Source organism: Solanum lycopersicum, chromosome 7, assembly GCF_036512215.1.
Source record: "Solanum lycopersicum chromosome 7, SLM_r2.1".
NCBI lineage: Eukaryota > Viridiplantae > Streptophyta > Magnoliopsida > Solanales > Solanaceae > Solanum > Solanum lycopersicum.
This window is the reverse complement of record NC_090806.1, coordinates 31,817,787-31,829,040: the sequence shown is the minus strand read 5'-3', so window position 1 is coordinate 31,829,040 and position 11,254 is coordinate 31,817,787. Positions and strand designations below refer to the sequence as shown.

Sequence of the window (11,254 nt, the reverse complement as noted above, 5' to 3'; positions counted from 1 at the left end):
GACCAAAGGACATCACTACAAATTCGTAATGCCCATACCTCGTTCGAAAAGCAGTCTTTGGCACGTCCGTCGCCCGTATTTTCAATTGATGATAACCGGATCTCAAGTCAATTTTAGAGAAGACACAAGCACCTTGTAACTAATCGAACAAATCATCAATGCGGGGAAGAGGGTACTTGTTCATAATAGTTACTTTATTTAGTTGTCTGTAGTCTATGCACATCCGAAAACTCCCATTCTTCTTCTTTACAAACAAAACCGGAGCACCCCAAGGAGATGCACTTGGTCTAATGAAGCCTTTGTTCAATAACTCTTGAAGTTGTGCTTTTAACTCTCTTAACTCCGCGGGAGCCATTCTATAAGGGGGTATGGAAATGGGGCGAGTACCGGGTTCAAGATCAATACAGAAGTCAATATCCCTATCCGGTGGCATACCAGGAAGATCTGCAGGGAACACATCCAGAAACTCACGAACTACTGGAACCGACTCAATCGAAGGTACTTGGGTAGTGTCATCCTTGAGATGTGCCAAGAAAGATAAACACCCTTTACTAATCATTTTCTTAGCACGAAGAAAGGAGATGATGCGGACCGGATTGGAAGTGTAGTCACCCTCCCACACTAACGGGTCTGTCCCAGGCTTGGCTAACGTCACCGTTTTAGCATTACAATCCAAGATTGCAAATTGCGGAGAAAGCCAAGTCATACCCAGAATCACGTCAAAATCATCCATTTCTAAGATAACCAAATCTACATAAGTGTTGCTCGCAACAAAGTTTACCAAACAAGACCTATATATCTTTTCAACTACCACAGACTCACCCACCGGAGTAGAGACACGGATAGGCATATCAAGTAATTCACAATGTAAATTTAGACCATTAGCAAATGAGGAAGATACATAAGAAAACGTGGATCCAGGATCAAATAATACAGAAGCCATGAAATCACAAACCAGAAGATTACCTGTGATGACAGCATCAGATGCCTCCGCTACAGACCGCCCAGGGAAAGCGTAACAATGGGCCCTATCGTTTGTCTGTCCATTGCCCCTACCATGTTGTGATGTAGTGGCCCCAGTTTGCCCATTACCTCTGCCGTTTTGGTGACCACTATTACCTCGACCACCACGCCCTCCAGAAAAACGGCCTCTACCATGACCACCTCTACCTCTAGCTATTGGGGGTCTGTAACTTGGTCTGGGACAATTTCTCCTAATATGTCCAATCTCCCCACATCCATAACATTCTTTGGAGTCGATCATATGCCCCTCGGAGAAGTGTTGACCGGTCTGAGGTGGTCCCCCAACTACAGTCTGTAGTGAAGACTGAATTGGTCGGACTGAGTAACTTCCCGAACCTTGTCCTCTAGTGTAAGAACCATTAAACTCACCTCCCTTTCGAAGCCTTTTTGATGTCGATGTTGTGGTGAAGTCGTCTGGCTTCACTCCTTCCACTTCTATCACAAAGTCTACCACCTCTTGGAAGGATTTTGCCGTTGCCGCTATCTGTAAGGCCGAAATCCGCAATTCTGACCTCAACCCCTTCACAAACCGGCGAATCCGCTCTTGAGGACTGAAACAGAGTTGAGTGGCATATCTGGATAGTGCACGGAACTTAGCCTCATAAGCATTAACTGACATCCTACCTTGCTCTAGGCGCAGGAACTCATCCCTTTTCCTATCCCTCAAAGTCCGGGGGATATACTTCTCCATAAACAAGCTAGAGAATGAGGCCCAAGTCATAGGTGGTGCCTCTATTGGTTGACACTCGATATGTGACCGCCACCACATTTTGGCGTTCCCTTGAAACTGATAAGTCACAAACTCCACACCAAACCGTTCTACTATACCCATCTTGTGTAGTAACTCGTGACAGTCAACCAGAAAATCATAGGCATCCTCTGATTCAGCACCCTTGAAGACCGGAGGTTTCAATTTCAGGAACTTGCTGAAAAGTTCATGCTGATCATTTGTCATTATAGGCCTAGTAGTCAGACGTGGAAATGTGCCTATGTCCAATGGAACATCCATGCGGGGAGCCATAGTAGCCGCACGTTGTACTTCTGAAACCGGAGGTGTTGGCGCAGAAAACACTAGAGGTTCCTGACCTTGATCAGATAACCCGCTAAGATAAGCCAGAACCTGATTGATCATCTCTGGGGTAGGTTGGGGTGGCATTTCCTCATTTTGCACTTGTTCAGTTTCCCCATCCTCCCCTTCTCTTATTACCTCCTCAGTCGATGGAGGAGTCACTGCCCTAGTATCAGATGGTCTAGGTGCTTGTCCTCTCCCTCTAGAGGACATCCTCCCACAACCTCTTCCACGGCCCCTTGCCGCTGTTCATCCTCGAGCCACAGCCCCAGTGGCTGGCTCAGTTGTTTCTTGTCTGGACGGTGTTGGTGTTGGCGTAGTCGTTGCTCTAGTTCTAACCATCTGCGAAAGAGAGTGAAGATGGTCAGATACCAATTCGTATCGCCTAGATACCAATTGGACTCAAGTGGTAGCACGAAAGAAAGAATGAAAGAGTGAAATTTTTCCTAAAGTCTTATAGCCTTTCAAGGAAAAGTAAAGGTGTCCCCCTACCGTTCCTTAAGACTCTACTAGACCTGTTCTTGTGTGATGAGACCAACGAACCTAATGCTTTGATACCAAGTTTGTCACGACCCAAAACCGGGCCGCGACTGGCACCCACACTTACCCTCCTATGTGAGCGAACCAACCAATCTAACCTTAACATTTCAATGTAATAACAACAAAAGTAATACAGAAGACTTAAACTCATTAATAATTATCAATAATCAACTTCTATAACTCAAAAACTTATCATTATCCCCAGAATCTGGAAGTCATCATCACAAGAACATCTACAATCAAATGACTAAACTAAGAGTATTCTAAAAGCTAAAAATACATAAGAAGCTAGTCCGTGCCGGAGGTTCAAGACATCAAGACTTGAAGAAGAAGATCAAGTCCAAGCTAGAAGCATTAGCTCACCCTGAATTTCCAATGTAGTAAGACTGGCTTGAATTACTGTTGAGTTGAAGACGATGGCACGTTTGCTACACTCCACAAATAAACAAGAAGAAAACATAAAAGTAAGGGTCAGTACAAAACACGGGTACTGAGTAGATATCATCGGCCAACTCAAAATAGGGGACAGTATATATCAATATTATCGTAAATCAACTATAAAACTCAACATGTAGCCACAACAAGTATTATAATCATCAATAAGTACCATCAAGTTCATCCATGAGGGCTCAAGCCTCAACACCATACTCATTTGGGAATTATGTTCATTAGATTGAGTATATTAACATCTTTCAAGATTCATTATCTTTATTTCTCTTGTGTCGGTACGTGACACTCCGCTCCCTCATATTCATTATTCCTCTTGTGTCGGTACGTGACACTCCGATCCCCTAAATCTACGTGTCGGTTCGTGACACCCGATCCCCTAATTCTACGTGTAGGTTCGTGACACACGATCCCCTAATTCTACGTGTCGGTTCGTGACACCCGATCCCCTAATTCTACGTGTCGGTTCGTTACACCCGATCCACTAATTCTACGTGTCAGTTCGTGACACCCGATCCCCTACATCATTCTGTAAATCATCAAGCCTTCTCCATACCAAGGCATCATCAATCCCATAACTTTAATTCATCAAGCCTTCTTCTATACCAAGGCATCATCATTAATAATGTATATTAAAGTTTCTTTTCAAGATTTGGGATTCAATATTTTCATCATGCTTAACTTATTACAATCACATAATCATATTCATGCAAACATACAATTAAGCATATAGTAGGGTTCACAATATTACCAATACATATCATTCTCTATTAAGAGTTTGCTATGAAAGCATGAAAACCATAACCTACCTCCACCGAAGAATTGAAATCAAGCAAGTTAATCCTCGAAGCTTGGTGCTTTTCCTCTTCTTCTCGATCGTTTCTCTCTCTCTTTTTCTTTCTCTCTTTGTTCTTTCTATTTTCCTTATTCAACCCTCTTTCTTTTACCCTAATTAGTATATAATTAAGAATAAAAGGTGGCAATAATACCCCACTAATTAACTTAGGGTTACCTCTTTTAACCCTCAAGAATTTGAGTTATTAATATAAACCCACGAAGTCTATAATTAAGGAAAGAATAGTCCAAAAACGTCCCTTAAAACTCCACCAGAAATCCGACTCTGCCTGGGATTTGCGCCACCTGTGACGGGCCGTCGTGCCTGTGACTGTCCGTCCTGCAGGTCATCGCAGAGTTCAGAGACCCAAATTTCCACCAAGGGTCTGTGACGGTCCGTCACACCTGTGACGGTCCGTCCTTCCAATCCGTCACAAAGTTCAGAGAGTTGATTTTTAGTACCCAATTTCAGATTTTCTAAGTGTTTTGGGACGAGACCCCTCGACGGTCCGTCGTGCCCGTGACGATCCGTCGTGGGGTCCGTCGCTCCTGCCAGTTTTTCCAGAATTGAAGTCTGTTGCTCAAAACGACTAAACGGGTCGTTACACTCAAAGTTCCAACGAACAGCTTTGGGATTAGTCATTGGGAGATGGGATACTGGCCTGATAATCACAGGAGGAATATGAGCCCCTCGCACGATCAAGATAGGCTTGTTTGACCCTTTTGGAAAAAACTATTTTGCCTTACTCGGGCTTTCCCAAAAATCTTCAAGGGCCCCTTTCACAGTAATGATGGGTGTGTTTGATGGACTCAACTTTTCTAACACATTTTCCGCCCCTAAAGGCATCATTATTGTTAGATCAACAACATTTGCTGAATTCTCAATGTCAGTTCCAACCCTAAGGATTGGCTTATACGGAGATGCAAACTCTTCATGACCCTTCATCATTTCCAGCATGTTTGTTTCAGTATGCCTTAACAATGGATTTTGATTGATGTTGGGTCCTGTAACGTCCTGTTTAGTCGTTTTGAGCAGTAGAGTTTATTTCTGGTAATAACTGTCTGGGTCAACGGATCCCACGATAGACCTTCATGGGCACGATGGACCATCGATGGGGTCTCGTTCCAAAACACATAGACTCTTGAAAATTGGGTACTGAGAACAACTCTTTGAACTTCGTGACGGAAGAGCAGGACGGACCGTCGCAGGCATGACGGGCCGTCACAGGCCTCTTAAATGGAATTTAGTCTCTGAACTCTGTGACAACTCAGCCAGGACGAACCGTCGCAGGCACGACAGACCGTCACAGGCACGACAGACCGTCACATGCTGCGTAACCCTGACTGGGTCGTATTTCTGTTAAAAGTTTTTAAGGGGTGTTTTGGACTATTCCTGCATATGATTTTAAAATTAATGGTTTAATGTTAATAATTCAATTACTTGGGGGTTTAAGGAGATAACTTTGAAATAAATAGTGGGTTAATTTTACCATCTTTTATACTTAATTATATGGTAATTAGGGTAAAAGAAAAAGAGTTAGAATAAGGAAAAATAGAAAGAATAAAGAGAAGAGGGGAGAACGAACAAGAGAGGGAGAAACGAAGAGAAAAGCAAAGAATTGGAGAAATAGATTGCTTGATCACGATTCTTCGGTGGAGGTAGGTTATGGTTTATGCTATTCCGTAATAAACTCTAAATAGCGATTGATATGTATTGGGTAATTTCGTAAAGTCTTCTATATGCTTAATTGTGTGCTTGCATGATGTGATTATATAATTGTGATAAAATAAGCATGATGAGGCTGTTGAATCTTAAACCTTAAAACCTCCCTGTTAATGATGATGCCTTAGTATAAAAGAAGGCTTGATGAACTGAAAGAATGAGATTAGGGGATCGGAGTGTAACGTTCCGACACCAGGATAGTAGAGGATCGGGTGTCACGTTCCGACAATAGGATAGTAGAGCATCGGAGTGTCACATTCTGACACCAGGATAGTAGAGGATCAGGCGTCACGTTCCGACACCAGGATAGTAGAGGATCGGAGTTAAACGTTCCGACACCAGGATAGTAGAGGATCAGAGTGTCACATTCCGACACTAGGATAGTAGAGGATCGGAGTGTCACGTTCCAACACCAGGATTGTAGAGGATCGGAGTGTCACGTTCCGACACCAGGATAGTAGAGGATCGGAGTGTCACGTTCTGACACCAGGATAGTAGAGGATTGGGTGTCACGTTCCGACACCAGGATAGTAGAGGATCAGGTGTCACGTTCTGACACCAGGATAGTATAGGATCGGAGTATCACGTTCCGACAACAGGATAGTAGGGGATCGTAGTGTCACGTTTCGACACTAGGATAGTAAGATGAGTGAATGTTGAGGGGATCGGAGTGTCACGTTCCGACACCAGTATAGTAAAGAGAACGAATCTTGAATTATGCTAATATACTCTGGTTTAAAGAACCTATTCTCCCAAATGAGTATGGTGTGGAGGCTTGAGTCCTCATAGATGTGCTTGGTGTTGTGGCCAATGGTTATGGTACTTTTTGTTGTCACCTGTTAAGTATTTGGTTGGTTTTATGTTATTATTTGATATATATTGCTTTCTATTCTGATTTTGACGATGATACCTACTTAGTACTTGTGCCTTGTACTGACCCCTACTTGTAATTTTTTCTTTGTTATTTGTGGAGTGCATCAAACGTGCCATCGACTTCGACTCAACCGCAACTCTAGCCAGACTTCAGCATAAACAGATTTTTGGGTGAGCTATTGTTCCTAGCTCAGACTGGATTCTCTCTCATTCATGTCTCGATGTCCTTGAAGTTCGGACATGGACCATCTGTTTTCTTACTTTAGATTCCTAGACACTCTTAGAATTAGTAATTTGAGGATAGAATGTTCTTGTGGTGATGACATCCAGATTTTGGGGATAGTAATTGATAAATTTTAGAAGTTATTAATTGATTTCGGTAATGAGTTTTAAGTCTTCCGCATTATTTTCTGTTTATTATGGTATTGAAATGTTGGGGTTCAAATTGGTTGGTTTGCTCACATAAAATAATAAGTATGGGTTCCACTCGCGGCTCATTTTGGGTCGTGACAAACTTATTATCAGAGCATTAGGTTCATTGGTCTCATCACAGAAGAACGAGTCTAGTAGAGTCTTGAGGAACGGTAGGGGGACGCCTTTACGTTTCTTTGAGAGGCTACAAGACTTTAGGAAAATTCCATTCTTTCTTTCTTTCGTGCTCTTACTTGGATCCAATTGATATCAGGGTGATACAAATTGGTATCTGACCATCTTCACTCTATTTCGCAGATGGTTAGAACTAGAGCAACAACTGTGCCAACACCAACACCGGCAAGACAAGATGCACCTGAACCAACCACTGAGGCTGTAGCTCGAAGAGGAGCAGTGGCAAGAGGTTGTGGTAGAGGTCGCGGGAGGATGTCCTCTAGAGGAAGAGGACAAGCACCTGGCCCAGCTAGCACTAGGGCGGTGAATCCTCCACCGACTGAGGAAGTATTAAGAGACGGTGAGGAAGGGGAGAATGAACAAGTGCAGAATAAGCAATTACCACCCTAACCTACCCAGAGATGATTAATCAGGTTCTTGCTTATCTTAGTGGGTTATCTGATCAAGGCCAGACACCTTCAGTGTTATTTGCACCAGCACCTCAGGTTTCGGAAGTACAACATGCAGCTGCTGTGGCTCCCCGCATGGATGCCTCATTGGAAATAGGCACGTTTCCTCGCTTGACTACAGGGCCTATAATGACAAGTGATCAGCACGAACTTTTTAGTAAGTTCTTGAAATTGAAACCTACAGTCTTCAAGGGTGCTGAATCTGAGGATGCCTATGATTTTCTGGCTGATTATCATGAGTTGCTACATAAGATGGGCATAGTGGAACGATTCGGTGTGGAGTTTGTAACCTATCAGTTTCAGGGAAATGCTAAAATGTGGTGGCGATCGTATGTTGAGTGTCAACCAGCACAGGCACCACCTGAGACTTGGTCATCATTCTCTAGCTTATTTATGGAGAAGTATATACCCTGGACATTGAGGGATAGGAGGAGAGATGAGTTCCTGAGCCTAGAGCAAGGTAGGATGTCGGTTACTGCGTATGAGGCTAAGTTTCGTGCATTATCCAGGTATGCCACTCAGCTTAAATTCAGTCCACAAGAGTGGATTCACCGTTTTGTGAAGGGATTGAGGTCCGATTTGCAGATTCCATCCTTACAGGTACATACTGCAGCAAAATCCTTTCAGGAGGTGGTAGATTTTGTGATAGAAGTGGGGGGAGTGAAGCCAGACGACTTCACTATGGCATCGACACCTAAGAAGTTTCGTAAGGGAGGCGAGTTTAATGGTTCTTACTCCTGTAGGAAGGGTTCAGGAGGTTACCCTACCCGACGTATTCAGTCGTCACTCCAGGCTGTAGCTGGGGGTCCACCGCAGACCGGTCAACATTTCTCTGAGTATGGAGGTTACCCCCAGACTTCATCATTCTCATAGTGACCTATGTTTTAACCCAGAGAGTGTTATGGATGTGGGGAGACTGAACATATTAAGAGGTATTGTCCAAAACAGAGTTACAGACCCCCAATAGTTAAAGGTAGAGGTGGTCATGGGAGAGGCCGCCATTCTGGAGGACGCGTTGGTCAAGGTAATGGTGGTCAACAAACTAACCGAGGTGGCGGGCAAAATGGAACTTCTGCAGCACAACATTGTAGGGGCAACGGACAGACAAGTGATAGGGACCATTGTTATGCTTTTCCTGGGAGGTCTAAAGCGGAGACATCTGATGTTGTTATCACAGGTAATCTTTTGTTTTGTGATTGCATGGCTTTTGTATTATTTGATCCTGGATCAACATTTTCATATGTACCTTCCTCATTTGCTACTGGTCTTAATGTACATTGTGAATTGCTGGACATGCCTATTCGTGTCTCTACTCCGGTGGGTGAGTTTGTGATAGTTGAAAAGGTGTATAGGTCTTGTCTTGTGACTTTTGTGGGGCGCAATACTCATGTAGACTTGGTTATCCTAGAAATGGTTGATTTTGATGTAATTCTGGGTATGACTTGGCTTTCTCCAAATTTTGCAATCTTAGATTGTAATGCAAAAACTGTAACATTGGCCAAAGCCTGGGAGAGATCCACTAGTGTGGGAGGGTGACTATACTTCCACCCCAGTTCGTATTATCTCCTTTCTTCATGCTAAGAGAATGGTTAGTAAGGGTTGTGTAGCTTTCTTGGCACACCTCAGGGATGATACTACCCAAGTACCTTCAATTGAGTCGGTTTCAATAGTCTGCAAGTTTCTGGATGTCTTTCCTGCAGACCTTCGTGGTATCCCACCGGATAGAGATATTGGTTTCTGTATTGATCTGGATCCGGATACTTGCCCCATTTCCATACCCCCTTATAGGATGGCTCCCGCTGAGTTAAGAGAGTTAAAGGCCCAACTTCAAGAGTTGTTAAGCAAAGGCTTTATTAGACCAAGTGCATACCCTTGGGGTGCTCCTGTTTTGTTTGTAAAGAAAAGGGATGGAAGTTTTTGAATGCGCATAGATTACAAACAACTTAATAAGGTAACTATTAAGAACAGGCATCATCTTCCTCGCATCGATAATTTGTTCGATGAGTTACAAGGTGCTTGTACCTTCTCAAAAATTGATTTGAGATTTGGTTATCAATTGAAAATACGGGCAACGGTTGTGCCCAAGACTGCTTTTCGGACCAGGTATTGGCATTACGAGTTCTTAGTAATGTCTTTTGGGCTTACGAATGCCCCTGCTGCGTTCATGAGCTTAATGAACGGGACTTTTAAGCCATATCTGGATCTCTTTGTCATTGTATTCATCGATGATATACTGGTATACTGAAAGAGCAGGAAAGAACATGAGGAGCACTTGAGAATTGTATTGGAAATGTTGAGGGAGAAAAAGATTTATGACAAATTCTCCAAGTGTGAGTTTTGTCTAGATTCAGTGTCCTTCTTGGGGCATGTGGTTTCTAAGGATGGAGTGATGGTGGATCCTTCTATGATTGAAGCAGTAAAGAGTTAAGTAAGACTTACTAATGTTACGGAGGTAAGGAGCTTTGTTGGTTTAGCTAGCTACTACCGTCGATTTGTCGAGGGATTTTCTTCTGTTGCTTCCCAATTGACAAACTTGACTAAGGAGAGTGTTCCCTTTGTATGGTCAGACGAGTGTGAAGAAAGTTTCCGGAAAGTCAATTCCTTGTTGACTACTGCACCAATTCTTACCCTGCCAGTGCAAGATAAGAATTTCACTGTTTATTGTGATGCATCCTATTCTGGTTTGGGTGCAGTACTAATGCAAGAGAAGAATGTAATTGCTTATGCTTCGAGGCAATTAAAGGTGCACGAACGTACTTATCCGACCCATGATTTGGAGTTAGCGACAGTAGTTTTTTGCATTAAAGCAATCAAGACATTATCTATATGGGGTTAAGTGTGAAGTCTATACAGATCATCGTAGTTTACACTATGTTTTTAATCAAAGTGATTTGAATGTAAGACAGAGGAGGTGGATGGATCTACTGAAGGACTATGATATCACTATGTTGTATCATTCAGGAAAAGCTAACATTGTGGCAGATGCGTTAAGTAGAAAGCAGGGAGCATGGGAAGCCTAGCTCACACACAGGTTTACAGACGCCCATTGGCTAGAGAGGTTCAGACTCTGGCTAATGACTTTATGAGGCTAGAAGTAAATGAGAAGGGAGGATTTTTGGCCTTTGTGGAGGGAAGATCTTTGTTTCTTGACAAGATTAAGGGAAAGCAGTTCACTGATGAGAAACTGATTCGGATTCGAGATAAGGTATTGCAAGGAGAGGCTAAAGAAGCAAAAATCGATGAGGAAGGTGTTTTAAGGATTAAGGGAAGGGTATGTGTACCCCGCTTCGATGATTTGATTCACACTATTCTTACAGAGGCTCATAGTTCAAGGTATTCTATACATCCTGGTGCAACCAAGATGTATCGTGACCTAAAGCAACATTTTTGGTGGAGTAGGATGAAGCGTGACATTGTAGATTTTGTTACTCAATGCCTGAATTGTCAGCAGATAAAGTATAAACACCAGAGGCCTGAAGGGACACTTCAGAGAATGCCCATTCTTGAATGGAAGTGGGAGAGAATTGCAATAGACTTCGTGGTTGGTCTTCCAAAGACAATGGGTAAGTATGACTCCATTTGGGTGATTGTTGACAGATTAACTAAGTCTGCTCACTTCATTCCGGTTAAGGTGACTTACAATGCAGAGTAGTTAGCCAAACTCTACATCTCAGAAATCGTTCGATTGCA

At 43.0% G+C, this 11,254-nt stretch overlaps 1 protein-coding gene across 1 annotated transcript; it reads left to right on the top strand.

Annotated features, from left to right (window-relative positions):
- The first annotated feature begins 7,516 nt into the window (after positions 1 to 7,516).
- On the top strand, positions 7,517 to 10,400 carry LOC138337390 (uncharacterized). The gene is made up of 7 exons (XM_069287299.1): positions 7,517 to 7,637; positions 7,749 to 7,965; positions 8,074 to 8,408; positions 8,538 to 8,741; positions 9,265 to 9,454; positions 9,533 to 9,800; positions 10,017 to 10,400. The coding sequence occupies exons 1-7, from the start codon at positions 7,517 to 7,519 to the stop codon at positions 10,398 to 10,400; spliced, it is 1,719 nt and encodes a 572-aa protein (XP_069143400.1).
- Positions 10,401 to 11,254: the final 854 nt, after the last annotated feature.

Coding starts and splice junctions, on each gene's coding strand:
- LOC138337390 (XM_069287299.1), top strand. CDS start 7,517: ATGATTAATCAGGTTCTTGCTTATCTTAGTGGGTTATCTGATCAAGGC. Junction 7,638..7,748: donor TGCAGCTGCTGTGGCTCCCC/GCATGGATGCCT, acceptor TGAAACCTACAG/TCTTCAAGGGTGCTGAATCT. Junction 8,409..8,537: donor ACATTTCTCTGAGTATGGAG/GTTACCCCCAGA, acceptor CAATAGTTAAAG/GTAGAGGTGGTCATGGGAGA.